We start from the raw sequence: 19254 nt of genomic DNA, 5'->3' as shown, positions 1-19254 counted from the left end.
CGTCACGCATCTGATGTGTCTGTGGCTCTGGTCTGGGCCGTCTCCAGCGTCCCCTGCTCAGCGAGGGCGAGTGGCCTGCCTTCTCCCCCGGGGCCACCAGCATGTGCGTCGGCGTGTGGCCAGGCCCTGTGCTCGGTCCTGGGGCTGCCTCGCCTCGGGATCGATCCATCTCCGCTGCATTCTGAGCTGGCAGACCTCCAGGCGTGTGTTCCCTTAGATCGGCGGTTCTCAACCTGTGGGACGCCAACCTGTGGGTCGAGACCCCTTTGGGGGTCGAACGACCCTTTCACAGGGGTCGCCTAAGACCATCGGAAAACACATATACAATTACATATTGTTTTTGTGATTAATCACTATGCTTTAATTATTTCAATGTGTACCAATGAAAATACATCCTGTATATCAGATATTTACATGATGATTCATAACAGTAGCAAAATTACAGTTATGAAGTAGCAATGAAAATAATTTTATGGTTGGGGGTCACAACATGAGGAACTGTATTGAAGGGTCGCGGCATTAGGAAGGTTGAGAACCGCTGCCTTAGATGGTGGTGCGTCCGATAACGTAAACAAGCCCTCTGGTCACTTCGATGGGCGAAGGAGAACATGAGCCATGTCAGGTTCGGCACCAACTATTCAGAGTTGGCTGCCCGCTTTGTCCTCAGCCGTCAGCACAGAGGCCCACTCTGGCTTCTCCCCTTAATGCCAACCTCTAGGAATACAGCAGAGCCTTGGGGCCCACCGCCCACCCGATGCTGCTCCTGGCCTGGTATACAGTAGCCGTGTAATATTGAAATGTATAATAGACACACACGATAGAATACTTTGCAGCCATTTAAATGTATGATAATGTAGAAGTGTTTATTGACATCTAAAGTTACCTATATGTTAAATTAAAAAAAATTATAAAATAGTATAGTATGACCCCATTTTTATAAAAAGAATTGCTGTGTATATAGATACATTGTCAACATGTTCATAGTGGTAGGATTATGCTTTATTTTCTTTGCAACTCTTCATATTATCTGAATTTAAAATATAACAACATTCAGTTGATTCATTAATTTATTTTTCTTTATTGATTTTTAGAGAGAGGAAGGGGGAAAGAGAGAGAGGGAAACATCAATTTGTTCCACTGACTTATGCATTCATTGGTTGCCTCTTACATGTACCCTGACCGGGATTGAACCCACAACCTTGGTGTATGGGGACAACGCTCCAACCAACCGAGCTCCCTGGCCAGGGCCGAGCTATTGTTTTCTAATTTAAACATTACTTCCATTATTAACATGTACAATCAAGTACATGTTAAAACAATTTTTTTCTAACATGTAACACTTGGAAGTTTTTTAGACATTTGAAACAACTAAATTTCTGAATCAAATCACAATGTTGGATTGTATTCATCATGCTATTTCTGATTAAAGTGGGCCGCTACCAAAAGATATCTTCATTTCTATATGAAATTTGTTATTTTATTTTAATGTCCATAATTACCCATTTGACTCCTCTCTCTCTCTCTCTTACTCTCTCTTTTTCTTTTTTTAAATATTTTTTATTTCAGAGAGGAAGGGAGAGGGAGAGAGAAAAACATCAATGATGAGAGAGAATCATCAACCGGCTGCCTCCTGTACGCCCTACACTGGGACTGCAACCTGGGCATGTATCCTGACTGGGGTGGAACCATGACCTTCTGGTTCGTAGGTCAACACTCAACCACTGAGCCACACCAATTGGATGGCTCTCTCTCTTCACTGGTTATAAAATGTAACTGGGCATTAAGATCCACTTACAATCTCCCCCTTTAAAAGATACTAATTTACATAAATAAGGCATTGACGACCTTTGCACAGTAACAGACCCCTGGGTATCTTAGATCCAAAGTATAATTGCACTTGGTTTATACAGCAATTGCATTCCTGTGGGGAATGGAAGGTATTTTTGTACAGTCCTTTTCCCTACTTCGTGTAATCAAAAAGTCTCACTGAGTCAGTTTAAGAGAAGAGAAGGAATAGGGCAGATACTATCTATGGCTACCTGTCTTCTGGGGAACGAATTGTGTTCTTGGCAGTTTCAATCCATTGACACAGCGGCCTCAGCACCATTAAGAACTAACACCATGACCTATACAATGTGACTACAGCCGCGGAAGAACCAGCCCACTGTTCCTCACTTGCAGGAGAGGGTATCGGAGCAGGGGTAAGCGTGGCGCCTCAGAATTTAATCATCCAACACAACGGGCACGACACGGACTGTCGGGGGCCGCGGCACAGCGAGGCCCTATTCTCTTTGGAAGCTCCAACAGCTGGGGACGTCCGGTCTTCACTTCAGGTCCAGCAGCATGGACGCTGGGTTTTCCAAGTAGGACTTCCACAGGTTGGAGAAGCGCGACATGGTGGCCCCGTCGATGACTCTGTGATCGGCCGACCAGCTCACGTTCATGATCTGCGCCTTATACACGTCTCCCTTCTGGTTGAACCGAGGAAGGGCCTGGAAACGCAGAAAGAGGGAGTCAGCCTCCGCCGCGCAGAGCAGGAGCTGGAGCAGGAGACCAGAGAGACCGCACACGCCCCTCCTCGCGGAGCAGGGAGGCCTCCCAGGGCTCTGGAAACGCCATCCTGCTGGCCTCCCCCTGAGGATGAGCCTCCAGTCTCAGCTCCTCGACGGCAGCTGGTCCCGGGACTTCCATATCCACAGTGACTTTCATCTCAGATTTCAGCTACCGAACCCGCGTTTACTGAGCACCTGCTACGTACCAGGCCCCTTCTAGACTCTGGGATGGAGCAGTGAACAGAACAAGTAACCCTTCCCTCGTGGAGTGAGCATTTTAATGGGGAGAGACAGACAGGAAAAACAAGTGAAATATACAGAGGGTCAGACTGAAAAGCGCAGAAGAAAAAGCGGAGCAGTTGGCAGGGGGACAGCGTGTAGCAAGCAGAGGGGAGGGGCATCTTTTTGGACGGGGTGGGCAGGGGGAGCCTCGCCACTCGGGCCTCCTCACCAGCAGTGGGGACCCCGTCATGTGGATGCCGAGACAGAGACTGCAGGAGGAGGGAGGAGGGTGGGAGGCCAGCAGGGGCAGGGCGGCCGCGGGGCTGGGCACGTCAGGTGGAAGAGGTCCCATATGGAGCACGCTGTTCAGAGGCACGTACTCTGTCTGTCTATGGTAAAGGACCTGGATTTCCCCAAATTTCTAGCCCACTGACAGCTATTTAAAAGTGAATGACTTAAAAAATGAAATAAAAAAGCAGAAAGGTACTTTTGAAATCCTAAAGATCAAAATCCAGGTTGATGTAGTGATAATGACACGCAATAACAGTGGCACACCAACGCCATCCAGGACCTTAGCGTTTTACCTCTGGGGGTTCTGGACCCCGAGTTAATAGGGATGCCCAGCCCCCAAATTCTGATTCAGTTGGTATGGGGTGAGCTTGGACATTTTTTTTAAAAAGGAAAAACCCCCATGACTCACTTGTAGCCAGGTTAACAACCCTTGCAACCCTTACTCCTTGGCATTCTGAAGCAAGGCACTGTGGGGGAAGCAGATGGCTTATCTGTGATTCTCCATAGACTCGCAGTGGGAGCCGTGGGACCCTCAGGGCGGACCCCAGGTGGACCCACAGCGGGGGACCCACAGGGCGGACCCATAGGGGAGGACTCGCAGGGGCACAGTCAGGTCACCACCCTCCCTACAGAGGCCGCTGGGATCGCTGGCCGGGGCATCAGGAAGAAACAACTGCTCACCCCGCCGAGCATTGCACTCAACCCTGCAAAGTGAGGGAAACCTCAGAAATGGTTACTCTTGTCCTGGCTGGTGTGGCTCAGTGGATAGAGCGTCGGCCTGCGGACTGAAGGGTCCCAGGTTCGATTCCCGTCAAGGGCACATGCCTGGATTGTGGGCTCGATCCCCAGTGGGGGGCGTGCAGGAGGCAGCTGATCAATGATTCTCATCATTGATGCTTCTCTCTCTCTCTCTCCCTTTCCCTTCCTCTCTGGAATCAATAATAATAATAATAACAATAATAATAATAATAATAAAAGATTACTCTTGTTTGTGCTCACTCTCCCGACTTGCTTAAACTGTTTCGGTTCTTTCACAAACACACCTTAATTGACCCAAGAGCCCCAATGGCGACTTCGGGCGGCAGGATCACTGCTTTGGCGTAGGTGCCGCCGATCTGAAAAACAAGCGAAGACAGTGGAAACGTTAGGCCTGTGAGGAGCAAGCGGCCCGTGACATTTTAAAAATTTTTTTGAGTCGGGCTGGTGCGTGTGCGCGGCACTCACGGAGCCGATGTTGGAGAGGGTGAAGGTGCCCCCCGTGAGGTCGGCGGTGCTGAGCTGCCCCGTGGAGCCCAGCTGCTGGAGGCGGTTCAGCTCCGCCGCGATGTCCATCACGGATCGCGCCTGGACGCTCTTCACGTTCGGGACGATCAGCCCCTGCTCGGTGTCCATGGCCACCCCGATGTTGTGAGACGCCTAAAACAATAACAATAACACTACTACAGTAGCCTTCTCGTAGCCAGCAGGAGAGGACCAGCTCCACTGCCCCACTGCCCCATAACAGCTGCCAAACCTTACCTCCCCAGAATGGGATGGCTTCAAAGAAATGATTTTTAAATTTTTTGAAAAAGGAACTCTTTTTGTCGGTAAGAATATACATTGTTAGTGGAAATGTAAGCTGACACGGGCTTTCTGGCGAACATTTAACAACAATACGTACCAACAGTTATACAAATCTGTTACAGAGATAAAGACAGAAGCATGTAGAGACACACAGGGATGCTGAGTTCAGACTGTCTGTAAATTTGAGACACTGAAAACAACCACAATGTTTACAACAGGTCAGTGGCTAAATAAATGGTAACAGTATTTACTGACAGGTAATGATGTCCATAATATATTAAATGAAAAAGAATTAAGCAATATTAAGCAGTATGTGTAATTCCGTGTGTGTGTGTGTGTGTGTGTGTGTGTGTGTGTGTGTGTGTGATGTATGTAAAAATAAAATCCTGGAAGGACGCACATCTCAACATGAACAGTTGAGTTGCCCTAGGATCCTGGGATCGGAGACAAACATCATTTCCTTGTCTGAACTCTTTGTAACCAGCCTCTCCTCAATCAGGAAATACTGATCGCCTGGGAAGACCTTAGACACAACCCTCAGAATACCCAAGTCACTTCCTGCTCGTACATTTCTAGTGAGACACACAGGTAAGAATTAGCGTCCCCAAGAGTTGTCTTAATCAACTTTCACTCCAAACAGAAGAGTTCAAACTTTCCTCACCTCTCTCATTTAAATCACCCTTGTTTTAAGAATCGCAGGAATTCTGTTTTGAGAGAGGTTATTCTTTCTGAGGGAAGGGGTGATGGGATGGGTAGTATGACCCATTGCCTCAACCAAAAGGGCTGAAGAATGCATAGCTGCACAGTATCATTATTAACCAGCAAACCCGCCACAACCACCACCAGTGAGACTCAGCTTACTGCTTCCTCCCTACCTGTGGTTCTAGTCTAAAACGCTTCACGTTTGCGGGACCCAGACGCCACTCACTGACAAGCACACCTGCACTGCGTTCTGTGTAGGCCAAGCACATTCTCACACACACAGCCAACCTTGTAGGTGACCTTCTGGCAGCTCTCGTCCACCGAGGCATTGAGGATGGGGAACTGCAGCAATCCCAGGGAGGCGGCCTGGCAACAGAGAGCGAGGTTAGCAGTCGGAACTCGGGGGAGGGGGGGCGCCTGCTTATGCCACGTTCCACTGCAAGCCCACATCGCCGGGGCAGGTGACTGCCCAGCAAGGTGGAACAGGGTCACCCTGGTGGCTTAAGAATAAAAGAGAAAGCAGCCAGTAGCTTGTAAACATCAAGATTTTCTCCCCACAAAAATTTTTTTAAATTTAAAAAGGTTTTTCAAAATAACTACAGGGTGGGACAAAAGTAGGTTTACAGTGGTTTGTATGGAGATAATACAATAATTAATAAATAAGAAACAGTAAACTGTGTTTTGGGTACTCACAACTGCAATCCTGCTTTTGCCCCACCCCACACATGGGCTGGCCAAGTCCCAGAGAAAATGCCTCAGTTCTAAGGGATTTCCTCACTCTGAGTAGAGTTCCCGTGAGAGGCAAACCTGTGGTCCCCAGGAAGCTGTCCCTGTGTGACAAGGACAGTGCTAACGACTTCCCGGGTTGAACTCAAATTGTAACAGCCACAGAAGGCTCATGGAGGAGGCTATACTCAGGATGCAAGTATTTGACCAAGGTGGGAGGGCACACGGCGGTGGATGGTGGCTCAGTCTGACGGAACAGAGGGAGCGACCGAGAGCTCGGACTGGAGAGGGCAGCAGCGCCCCATGGTCGCATCTGAATGCCGCACTCGGGCGTTTAGAAACCATCCTGACGCGATGAGGGGGAGCCCGTGGAAAGAACTGGGGAGTGATAAGAGTTTGATTTATGGGAGCTCAGCCTCGGTGCAGTGTGGGGAAAGGCTGGTGGAAGCCACACTGCAGTTAGCGATAACCGTATGCATTTTGAGTAAAACAGACCAGAACCGGAAATTTGGGGTCTCGCTTCTCTGGGCCCCCATTTCCTTAAATGGGAGGTGGGGGATGTCAGGGTCATTCTGAGAATTAAGAGAGCTCCCGTGTGCAGCGTGCTGGGCACGGGGTCTGGCACATGTAACAACTTTGTGAGTGGTGGTTCATGTGAGCTACACTGTGAGCTGCTCAAGGTTAGCGGATGGTTTTATTCCATTTTATACTGATCCCAAGGCCCAGTATTAGAAACAATTCTCAGGAGCCTCAACGTAAGTTTGCTGAATAAATGGAAGTAAGCCCTGGTCGGTGTGGCTCAGTTGGTTGAGCATCATCCCATGCATCCAAAGATTGGCGGTTCCATTCCCAGTGGGGGCATATGCCCGGGTTGTGGGCTGATCCCTGGTAGGGGGTGTGCAGGAGGCAGCTGATCGATGGTCCTCTTATCGGTGTTTCTCTCTCTCTCTCTCTCTCTCACCCCCTTCCTCTCTCTAAAATCAATAAAAACATTTTTTTTTTAAAAAATGGAAGTAAATATATGTCAGTGATACACAAGATCAATACCAGCTCTCCCTTTTGTTTAAACAGAGCTTCGCTGGATGGTCCTTACAGAACAAAGGCTTCACCCACTGACAGGACCAGCCGCACCAGCTCCAAGAGGCAAGCGGGTGACAACAGGGCACGTTCTTCTAGGTGATCTGGTGAGAAGTAGTATTTTTATTCAAACCCACAGTTAACACGTTCAGTATTTGGAAAAGAGCATTTAAATGCCCTACTCCACCCTTGCTGGCAATGAATGGAACCTCACCTTTATGAAGAAGGGCATAAAGGAGAGTTTAATTCCACGAGCAGAAGCAACGGGTTTCAATTCTTCTCGCAGCTTCACCAGCTCGGTGAGGTCGACCTCGTCACAGTAGCCGAAGTGCGGGATCTTCAGGGCTGCGGTCATGGTCTTGACCATCGCTTTCCGAAAGCCTGGAAAACAGTATATTTTCAATTGTTAAATCCTTTAATCCTTCTCCTTTTAACCTAAAATAGGTTAATGTTGTTTACTCTCAATTACATTCCTCCCCACACCATTATGTAGCTCGAAAGCCACGAGTTTCAGTGCCAAAGCCCCGAATGCCGCACAACCCCCGGTGCCAAGTTCAATAACACAACAGGTGGCCGCTTTCAAGGCTGTGTGTGCAGATAACTCTATAGGCTGCAGGCCAGGATCCACCAGCGGCTTTCCTGCAATATCCCTCTTCAGGAAGTTATCATCCTAGGTGTTCGTAAACAACAAGTCAGACGGAATTACTTTGAGAGCTAACAAAAACTAATGAATATTTAAAATATCTGGAGACTTCAAACTGAACAGTTATTCGTTTACACATTCATATTCCAAGAAACTGGCTAACACGTTACTTACTCTTCAGAAATTAACAGTATAAATTGGGAAAACTGTTATTTCATCATTAAAAATAAATTGTATGCTGAACTTGAACTTTCCCTTCAGTAAGAATTACAAACACCATGTTATTTAAAATAAATAAAGAAAATTAAAAAAAAATCAAAATACCCTATTATCTGCATGGACCTAAGGAGGCAGCTGCTCCCCAGTAGATTACACTGTCACCGGCAGTACCGTTCCTGTTACCTGTTATGGGCTCTGTTCTGTCCTGGCCTGTGAATACCACAGGTTTTGCCACTGGGGTAGGAAGAGGTTTGTCTTTTGGTTTCGGTGGAGGTGGCATAATTTCGGCTTTTGGTGAAGGAGGTAATATAGCTCCTGTCTGCTTCTCCAAAAAGTTGAGAATATCTTCTTTGAGTATTCTGCCATCTTTTCCTGAGCCAACAACTTCACTCAGCTTAATCTAAAAAAGGATACACTTCATGTGAAAAATAAAACTACCTGAAAATAAATAAATCCATCATGAAAGTCGCTAAGAGGAATTCAATGCATTGTAGGTAAAAAAAAAAAAAGTACCTCTGCCCAATAAGTTAGTATAAGGAAGTAACATTTTCGTTATCTTAACAGAGCGCGATAAGAACAGCTCCCTCCTACTTATCCACGAGGTAACCATGCGGTATTTACGTTGTAGATAATCCATACCTATGTATGAAAACTTACATTTTTAAACAATCAACTCTTCTTAAATTTCTTGCATGATTCTTAATTGATTTTTTCTATTTTTAGAAACTACAGAGAACTGAGGTCACCTGATGCTCTTAATGATCTAGTGTTCCATGATTATCTCTATGTTCTGTTATGCTAAATGGTCTTCATATTTGAATGCATTTAATGGCGAATAAATGGCCATGAAGGCTCTAGTCTATACCGTAACTTATGTAGGCATCTCCCTGATTTGAACACAAGCGCTTGCTAATTTTTGGCTATAAAGTCCGATTCTTCCTCGGGCTAGCTTCTGGAGCAACCGTCGGATAACTGCTGAAGGGATGTGAACACTTCAGTGACACTTCAGTGACTCTTCTACTTCCAAAAAGTACACATTTGTTTTTCCCAAAACAAACCAACAAAACACCTGCCCGTGGGCACACTGGGAGGAGGCAGATCTGGGTCCAAGGCCCCAGTTCGGCTCCCTCCTCGATTTCAGGCAAATTCATCAACTCTGCCCTCCCACATCTGCAAAATGGGGACAGTCCGAACCCCCTCCGGGGCTACAGTGGGGGTCAGTGTGCAGCGTCTGGCTCAGGTCTCCTATGAGGGAAGCAGTCAGTGGAGACCGGGAGACGGACTTCAGAATCCTGGCTCCACCACCGCTCTGTGACCTTGGGCCGGTTTCCTGACCTCCTCCTATCTTATCTCACAGAGCTGTGAAGATTAAATGAAACACCATGTAAATTCTTATTGCCCGCCCCGGGAGCCACCTTCCCTCCCCGGGAGGTTAGGCACCAAGGACGGGCTGATGAGAGGAATTCCAAAGGCCAGCCTCCTTGACTCAGTTCTGGGGTTCTCCCCACCTCCCCGGGATCAGGGCACATCCTAGAGACCCATCCTTGCCTGGCCCACTGCCCGCCTCTTCCCTCCCCTATGCTCATGCCCAGTAAAGGTGCTCACTCTTTCAATCAATCAATCAATCAATCAATCATCACGTCCCCAATCCTTCTCCTAGGGCACCTGACCTAAGACACGAGTATTTACAAGAGCTGCATCAATGGTGGCCCTGATGTTATCAGCTCTAAGAAAGCACAGTAAAGCACACTCCTCAATCAGGAGAAGTAATGAGTTCCCAATGGTCTTCTCATTTCTCACGAGTGCCTTGACGCAACTACCACTTTTCGGTAACAGACATTCCCATGTTTCCTTCCACCCCAACTGGAGCCACCTCATCTGGACAGCTGGCTAGCTTTCAGATGCAAACACATACTCTCTCTGTGTCTCACGTTTACATGTTAAGAAAACATACGTTGTTCTCCATGGCCAGGCGGCGCACCGCCGGGGTGGCCAGCGTCTTGTGCCCTTTTATCTCCTGGTGAGTGTGCTCGTCATGGGACACGGCAGGCGTTTCCACCACATCCTCCTCGGAATCTGGTAACAAGGTACATGTTTACTCTTCAGCTGAGAATATATACAAAGATTCTACATGATAGACAAAAGGCGTAATAGTCGGGCTACTTCAGAAAGGAAAACAAACAGGAGAGGTGGGGGTACTGGTATCTGGTGGTGTTTCATGGCTTTGTACCTGGTATTCACTTCGTTTCTGTTGAAATCACGTAGCCAGCTACCAGTTAAAAAATGAGAGCTTCTTCCATAAATTTTAAAACATGTTGTATTTTAAACACTTTCCTAATAAATTTCTTTTATAAGTCTCGTGAAATAAGGATCAGGTGGGAGGTAAATTACACGGAAGGATCATGTAAAGTCTGGGACCAGCCTAAATGCTTCCCCGAGATGACACAGCATTGAAATGTTCCTCTGCTTTGAACACTGATGTGTGAAGAGTGGTGATTTCTGAGTAGCGGGAGCATGTTTTCATTTTCTTATTTTTGGTTTTCTTATCTCATAACTTTCTCTAATGCAGCGTCCTGCTTTGATAACAGAAATTAAATAAATGATGAAAGGCTTCAATAAGCTACCTCCCAGGTTTGGAGGGAGCTGGTCATGGTGCATAAAGACTCAGGACATCCCAGGTCTAAACTGGGCTGTCACTGCCATTGGGTTGGGTTTAGTTCTTACATCGGTTCAACAGAATTACTCACGTGTAAGGATAAGAAACGTAAGTGTGAAACCTGACAGATGACGGAGTGACTGCATTAGTATTACACTCTTGCACAGCCCGCAGGGCCTCTGTGTCTCAGGCACCCACGGGACTTCTGCCTCTGACTGTGGACCTGTCCGAACCCCAGCGCTCCCTCCAGGTTGCGGGCGAGGGCTGCCTCACAGACGGGTCCCTGCCAGCCTCCGATACAGCGCTGTTTCCGGGGAGACAGAGCCCTGGGCTTCGGGGAGGGCAGCCAGCTGTGCGCCCCACGGCACCAGCCCAGTGCCCGTTTCCCTGGAGCGCTCTCATCTGGAATCCCTGTCAGTGCACTGATGGTGAGACCCCCGGCCGCTGCTTCTTCGCATGCGGGTCTCCGCACTGCTCCTCCGGCTTTTCCTCCTTTTCTCTCCTGCGTCTCCTCTCCAGGAAGCCTGGCTTTCACAGCCATCAGCACGAGTGCTGTTCTGTGCCGTATTCGCGGCACACAGAGCCATCCACTGTGCACACTACACCTTTTGTTAGCAGTGACCAGTGTCCTGGATCTTTCATTGTTGCTTCTGTGACCACTATGGTTTCCAGAAGCCTGGCCACCAGGTCACTGTTACTGTCCATGTAGTTACCATGGCGACTGGTCAAAAGATAATCATGCATCACCAAGGACCTTTCTATTTCCCTGACTTCCTGTAAGTTATTAAAAATAAACATCCCTTTTGATTGGTACCCAAGGATGCAAGGACAGCAGCGATCAACTTGGCAAACAGGGACATGCACTTCAGTACCTTTTAAAGCTTCTGTTTCTATGTCGACGAGTGGCTTCCCCACATAGGCCGTGTCCTCTAGGTTATAGTACAGTTTCTTAATGACGCCATCGTAACGACTGGTGATGGTAACAGAAGCTTTGTCGCTCTGAACTTCACAGATGCTGTCGAACTGAGACACGGTGTCTCCTTCCTTCACGAACCTACAAGAAACAGGTGTCAGACCTGCCGTGTGACCAAGTGCCGAGCAGCCTGCACCGCTGACGCCACGCTGAGTTAGGTCCTATCCACCCAGGCTAGCAGTGAGTCCCAGAGGTGCACCAGAGAATGTTCCAGAAAAGACCATCATGGTTTCCAGAACCTCTCTGGTGTTATCTCCAATACCAACTTTTTAAAACCATTCATAGATCTGCAATTTGAAAATTTAATTAAACTTTCAGGTTTTCTGCTTCACCCACTCCTTGGGAAAGGTTCTAAAAAAGTATTTTAAATGTGTGTGTGTGTGTGTGTGTGTGTGTGTTTCCTTTCATTGTTTTATATTAGCCTGTATCAAACTTTAAGGGGTGCCTATTATTTCTAGAATTAGATTGAAAAATTGATGTCCCCAGCACACAACCTTTGTAATTTCATGAATTTTGGCTTGAGTTCTCTTCTAGAATTATTGTTGCCTGTCCTTTTATATCGATCCCTTTATCCCATAACTATTTTAAGTGTGCTTTACCAAACAGAGCAGGGAGAATGAGACCAACCTCAAATACTGCATGTGATTCTGAGTTTAATACCATTCTTTTTTAAAAAAATTTTTTGATTTATTATTTTTTCTTTATTGATTAAGTTATTACATATGTGTCCTTATCCCCCCATTGCCTCCCCCCCCCCGACTCATGCCCTCCCCCCCATGGTGTCTGCGTCCATTGGTTATGCTTACATCTAATACCACTCCTGACGTAACTAGCACATTCCTGACGTGTTGCATTCATTCTTCACTAACATCACTATTGTTGTCATTCTCATGCCTTGTCTTCCTGTCCTAACCAGGTCTCAGTCCACATAACACACCACCCGTGACAGGGACATGAGGTGTGAGAGCCCCTATGGGGCTTTCCCTCCCAGGCAGGGAGGGCCCGGGATTCCGCCCCTCCGGAAAGGCAGCAAGTGCACTGACACACGTCATCCCTTAGAGGTGAACTTCTCTGCTTTTAGCTGAAACGAGGGGTGGGCTGTGAACGTCTTTAAAAAGGGGAGAAAATGATGCTTAAGACACTGCCCAGAACAAGACGCAGTGTTGTGAGAACTGGCTCACCAGCATGCTGACACCAGCAGCTCGTTCCACCCACTCCTTTGGGAGGTGATAGCAACTTTCTCCATTTAAATCGAACCTACTTATTTTCACTCTGATTATCTTAAGATGGACTTAAACCTTTCTCACAATAACTTACCATTCTTTGACAGTTACTTCTCTGATGCCTTCTCCGATGTCTGAGAGTTTGAACTGGACAATCTGTCCCCGGTGACCTTCAAAGACAAATGAGAAGTAATCTCCTTAAACATGTCACGTGTTGTTAGGAGATGCTTTTACACCTAAAATTAGAAAATATTCTCCAGCAGAGGCAGAAATGATTTCATTTTACAGATAAAAATTTCTCAATTTTTAACAGCATCATGATCACTCATAGCCATCAAACATTTAAATAAGTCCATTGATGCCACCGACCCACCGCCACCGCCACAGAACTCCCACTTCCCAGCTTCCAAAGCCATGTTCTGTTACAGGGGCTGTAAACAGACTGTGAAACATGGCGTGTATTAGGGAGACCCCACCGCATCCCCTGCTTCACGTTACGAAGCTGTCATAACCACCAACAGCCTGCTTCCAGGTCTCTGTCGACCTTGTATTTTGGCTTCATACTCTCACTCTTAGTGGCTAAAGATCAGGCAGAGCCCTACACAGAAAACTCGATGGGAGATTCTTATTTGCCCAAACTATGTTCTGCCAACTTATCATTCAATTTGAGTCTTTTCCTTCCACTTTCCACTTTTTACCCCTTTTCAAAGATCTACCCCCTTTTTATAACACTTGGATGCCAATGAAACTTTATGGTAATTATTCCCAAGAAAGTCAGTATGTTTGGTTAGCAAATGGCTCTGAACTGATTTAAGAATGTGCCTCTATTTTTAGACTGCTAATAGGTACAACTGCTCATAAAATACACAAACAGCTGATTCAGGAGCACATTTTTCTTTAATAAATATGAGGAGGTAAGTTAGTAGTAAAGAAATGTGTCTTGGATATGAGGTCTCAGGAGCCTGTTTCCATGCTAGGAAGCGGGCCCTCTCGCGGCCTGCTGCTCATTTAAACGGGAACCTTTCGGGAACACTTTGGTACTAAGTACCCAAAGCCTTAAAGAAAAGGCCCATGACTTTGAGCCAGCAACTCTAGTTTGAAGCCTTTTTTGCCCGAGGACATAGAGGCACACAGAGGTCAGTGCTCAAGAACAGTTACCATGGAGACCGGGACCCAACCTGAGTGACTAAAACGTGACAAGTAAATGCACATGACACCTCTATGCAAAGCCAGGTTATGCAAGGAACACGATGAGCCCACAGCATGTGCAAGAGCATGGAAATGTGACAACATCGTTAGCGAATGGCCAACAGTTCTGTGCGGCTGAGGCCAGGACCTGTGGGGAGAAATCAGCCCAGACTTTAAAGGGCTTTGTGTGCCAGGCGGAGGTGAGGTGTTTGAAGTTTATCCTACAGGTAATCAGGGGCCAGTGAGGGTTCGTCTGTTTCACCGTTCCTAAAATCTACGCTGTCCTGTGACTTGCTTTCACCTATAGAATATAGCAGAAGTGAAAGTGTGTAAATTATTTTAAAAAATATATATTTTTTTATTGATTTCAGAGAGGAAGGGAGAGGGAGAGAGAGAGATAGAAAAATCAATGATGAGAGAGAATCATGGACCGGCTGCCTCACGCATGCCCCCTACTGGGGATGGAGCCCGAAACCTGGGCGTGTGCCCTGACCAGGAATCAAACCGTGACCTCCTAGTTCAACGCTCAACCACTGAGCCACGCCGGCCGGGCGAAAGTGTGTAAATTCTGGAGCCTAGGCCTCAGAGGACCTCGCCCTCACAGCTCTCCCTTGTCCCTCTTGGAAGGCAGCCGACCTAACCTGGCGGAGTATGAGAGGCCAGGGGTGGAGCAATGCGATGTCCCAGCCGGAAACCAATACTAATAGACGTGTGAGGGAGAGCGTCCTGGACCCTCCAGCCCAGGTGAGGCTCTAGCCAAACACAGTCACATCAGTGAGCCGGGCTGACGCCCAGGATCCCGACAGATAATAAATCATGTCGCTTCAAGCTGCTCTGAGGACGGCTGCTACTCAGCAGTGGTTTCCTGCCAGGGAGTCCCCGCGGCCATCTCAGGCTGTAGCTTTAGGTCTACAATGTTAGGAGACAATTGTCTCCGGCAGGAGTGTGGCGGAGAGAGACGGGGAAGGGGCGGCAGGGAAGGCGGTTAGGAGGCTATTGCAGGTGACGAAGCTGACGGACGGAGCTTAACAGATTTATACAAGTTTGAAGCTGCCTGAAAAGGAGAAGACAAGTTTAAGAAACACATAAGCTGTAAACTGAATGGATCATGGTCATCAGTTTGAGGTGAGAAAGGAATCAGGCTCTAGGCTTCCAGCTTAGCTACTTACTAAGCTGGGGACTAAAGAAGAGAGCGTATCCCAAGCACCGAGAGCAGTGCCTGGCACACAGTAGGTGCTCAGTAAATATCTGTGTTGCATGAACTGATTCTCACACCAACACAAAGGGTCAGATACTGTGACTACTCCCACTTTCCAGGTGACACTAAGTCACCTGCTTGACGTTACACAGCCAGCAAGTGGTAGGCCATGAACCTAGAGCTCATAACTGCCTGCACTGGAACTTCACTGGCCTCTATTCTCTCTCACCAAAGACCGACTTTTGAAAATAAAAATCTTAAAAAAACACAAATGGTGACAGTAGGTTCACATATCTTAGGGTGTTGTGGCAGATGGCGTGTCAGAGGCACGTAGGACTGACTGTCCTCAGGCGGGTCTGCCTGGAACCCCCTGCTTTTCACTGCTAGCACAGACCCAGGTGCCCACATCTGGCAAAAGGGTAAGGACACAACAGAAGTCCAGGGCTCTTTACCAGGTTTCTAAAGAGAACGTCAGAAAATAGAGTTTTAGTGCCCTCGCAAATCTAATCCTTTCAGCCTCGAGTTCTTCAGAGAGGGTAGAAAACGTGGGGGTGGGGGGTAATTAAATGGTAAAAGCAGGGAACTTTGTATCTAGGGGCACCTCCGGCTGCTTTCATCCCACCATCCACCAGGACAGATGAAGCCCTCCTCCAACCACCAACACGGCAGGGAGTACAAGGGCACAAACTATTTTATCAGACGATCAAGTCACATTTCCCTGGACTGAGGACAGTCTATCCACGCTGACTGTTGCACAGAGATGAGCCAGGTGATAAAGAGAAGATGGCCCAAGACAACCCATTCCCAACTCCATGAAGACACACATATCAAGGGAAAGTGTGTGAAAGGGGAGTGGGGGAGAGGTAGGGTGCAAAGATAATTTAAAAAAAAGAAGGATAAATGTGGGGAGAGCAAGGAGGGCCAGGCTAGGAATGAAAGGTCCACTTGAAAAAAACACCCCACAAACTTTGATAAGTCTACAATCACTTAAGATAAAGTGCTGAGTAAGATACGAAACGTTCTCTCACGTGGCTATGGTGGTCACACTCACCAGCAGTTGTTTTCAGCGGTCGGTGCGGATGGCTAGCCTTGAAGGAAGGGTGGCCGAAGAAACACACATATTTGGGTTTCAAAGCACGAACATCACTCCGTGTCTGAAAGTAGCGAACGCAAACCTAGCGACCAGAAGACCAAAAGGAAAAGCCCTGTTACGTGATCTTTACGGCTTCCCTCTCTAAGTACAGACGGAATTTCACGTCCATTCTAACAGTGGAACGACCGTTACCACTGCATAAACGACCTGAAATGATCTAGGCCCCAGTCAGACACCGGACATCAAGTGGCAGGAAGAAGAAGATCGGGGAGCGGGTGCCGGGGAAGCCGAGGATGGGGAAGCTCTCAGGGGAGCGAGGCCGGGACCTCGTCGGTCAGGTGCTGCTGGGGACGGCTGGCTGGCCCCTCCTACTTCTCTTTCACAAAGCTCAGGTTATGCAATGTCCTCTGGGAACTCCGGTCTGAACCTGGGACCGTTCCTAGGTGTTCCTGCAGCTGTAGGACCTGTCCATGCATCGCACGCCTTACGCTGTGCTGTAACTGCTTGTCTACAGCCTATCCCTGTCTCTCTGTCTGTCTGTCTGTCCTCCACCACAGGCTGTGATTAACCTCTGTGCGGACAGGGATGGTGTCGGTCTTATTCATATTTGCATCCTGGATGCCTAGCACCAGACCTGGTCCGTAGCGGGTTCCCGAAAGGCTTTGTAAGATTAGGGGTCGCCCGCTGTAGGAAGCTCTGGGGGAGAGGGGACTCGGGCAGAGTAGGAACTGAATACAAATCAGATGAAACACTCTGATGACGGGATGTTCACTGCTTAGTGCCAAAACACCGAGTGACAGTGGGGAACGGCAGGGTGATGGTGGTGGGTCGCAGCTGCATGGAGCCCGAGGTTGGGAAGACACAGGTGCAGACCTGGGAGGCAAGGACACGCCCCAGGGATGAGGCTGGAGCAGGTGTCTCCGCTGCTCGGGGGCAAGGACCATGCAGTGATGCTTTGCTCCGAGGGTCTCTTCCTGGACTGCGAGTCCCTTGAGAGCTGGGGTCGTCGCGTCGTGTCTGGCACCCAGTGGGTGCTCCCTGAATGCTCAATGGGTGCATCCCCGGTGCCTGTCCCAGCGCCCGGCACCCAGATGCTGCTCAGCGACAGGCCAGCTGGGCCTCGGGGTGCAGAGGGAGCGGGAGGGCCGCCGAGTCCCGCCAGGTGCGCGCCCAGGTGAGGGGAGGGGATGGGTCTCCAGACCCGTCGGCTCCCACCTTCGGTGCCCTTCGCTCTGCGGGTGTCCCCCCACCTCTCCATCCCGCGTGCCCGGTACGCGCGGCCCTCGGAGGACACACGCACACACCTCCCCCGCAAGACTGCGGACACATCACTCCTCCCCGACCTCAGCCCGCCCGGCCCGCTCACCAGCCGCCCGGCTCTCTGGCTCCAGGTCCGCAGCACACGCACTGCGGCCATCTTACTCCGGAAACTACAGCGGCGCCGCGATTGGAGGCGTGGCCCCTGCCCGGCCACCTATTGGGATCCGGGAAACGCACCTCCCCCTGAGTGGCCAATGAGAGCGAAGGAGCGGCCCACCGGACAGCCAATCAGGGAGGGGGGCGGGGCCGGAGCAACGCCCACTGCGGGGGCGGGGCGGGAAGGGATGCCCGGAGGAGAAAAGCTGGAAGATGGGGAACCAGTGGGAGGAGGGCAGCCGGGTTTCATTTCGCAGACGATGTCGGACGTGTGCACCCACGGTCATCTTTGTAGTCCATGCAGCGGGGGCGGGGGAGGCAGAGTTAAGGGAACACAAAGGAAAGGCGCTTACCTGGAGGGAGGTGTGTGACTCAGCCCTGAGGATGCGCAGGAAAATAGCTCCGGTCTTCCGCCGAATTGCAACCGCCTGGATGATGGGTGCCAGGCTCCGACCCACTGATGGGGTCACAGGCCTGTACTGAACCAGGTCCCAACGACTGGCAGCTCTTATCGCAGCGAGCATCCCTGACCATTTGAACTGGCTGTTCAATATTTTTTCATGGAAGATGAACAAGGTTACCCTGATGTCTAAAATAAGCATGTTATTAACATGTTCTTCCCTTCTCAGCACAGGAAATATATGTCACAGACATATGAATCGCATTTATTTGCCTCTTGGACTACAAAGATGACCGTTGGTGCACATTTATTTGCCTCGAATTTAGAACCAGGAAAGAGAAGATCAGAGCTTGCACAGCCAAGTTTCCAGGGTGACATTTGTCTGTTTTTGCCTCTTATCAGGAATGAAAATCTGCACGGATGTCTAAAGAAATACAGAGAGAGAGAAAAATAACTGGGACAAAGAGAACATTATAAGTCCTCAATTGTGAAGATTAGTGGCTGTGAAACAAAATCTCAGGTATTACACAAATTCAATGTCTAATAGTATCTAAACTCACCCTTCTTTATTTGCCTTATTTACCTTTCAGTGTATTTCCCTCTCTCTCTCACACACACACACCTATACACACACACATATGCACGCGTGCACACACACGGACTACTGTGAGCAATAAATCAAAGTCATTATCTTTAAAGGAAAATCTAACAAAACACTTTATAAGCACTGTTAATATATTTGATAATACTACATGCAAGTGTTACATAAAAACACTTTGAAGTGAATTATTTTTTCTCTAGGGTCCCTATACCATCTCTTCCTCTTAATGTCCCTTTATCTCTACCTTCTCCCAATAAAACATCTAGCTTATTTCCTTTCTTTTATCCTCTTTTACCTCAATGGCTTACTGCTTCCAAATTCAGTATTATGTTTTCTTACCTTTCTTTCCAAAAGCAAGAGACATGCCACCTACTCACTAGTTAATCCTTTCACTCAAAAGAGACAAAGAATTAATTTCTTCTCTTTTTTTAACTAATAAATATGACCATGTCCCAGCAATTCCACTCCTAGGTGTCTACCCAAGAGAAAGGAAAACATATGTCTACACAAA

At 48.3% G+C, this 19254-nt stretch overlaps 1 protein-coding gene across 2 annotated transcripts; it reads right to left on the bottom strand.

Annotated features, from left to right (window-relative positions):
• Positions 1-1622: 1622 nt before the first annotated feature.
• Positions 1623-17763, bottom strand: DBT (dihydrolipoamide branched chain transacylase E2). 2 transcript variants are annotated; one of them, XM_006105070.3, is made up of 11 exons: positions 17693-17763; positions 16285-16408; positions 12942-13017; positions 11524-11705; positions 9950-10071; positions 8179-8395; positions 7348-7514; positions 5619-5696; positions 4290-4481; positions 4109-4180; positions 1623-2492 (listed from the first exon to the last, which is right to left on the bottom strand). In XM_006105070.3, exons 1-11 carry the CDS (start codon positions 17741-17743, stop codon positions 2325-2327), a joined length of 1449 nt encoding a protein of 482 aa, XP_006105132.1. In that variant the 5' UTR covers positions 17744-17763; the 3' UTR covers positions 1623-2324. The 2 variants fall into 2 exon arrangements, with proteins under 2 accessions (XP_006105132.1, XP_023601954.1); XM_023746186.1 differs by lacking the exon at positions 5619-5696.
• Positions 17764-19254: the final 1491 nt, after the last annotated feature.

The sequence above is a fragment of the Myotis lucifugus genome, unplaced genomic scaffold (assembly GCF_000147115.1).
Source record: "Myotis lucifugus unplaced genomic scaffold, Myoluc2.0 scaffold_633, whole genome shotgun sequence".
In the NCBI taxonomy this organism is placed as follows: domain Eukaryota; kingdom Metazoa; phylum Chordata; class Mammalia; order Chiroptera; family Vespertilionidae; genus Myotis; species Myotis lucifugus.
The sequence above is the reverse complement of the archived record's forward strand: the minus strand, read 5'-3'. Positions and strand labels throughout refer to the sequence as shown.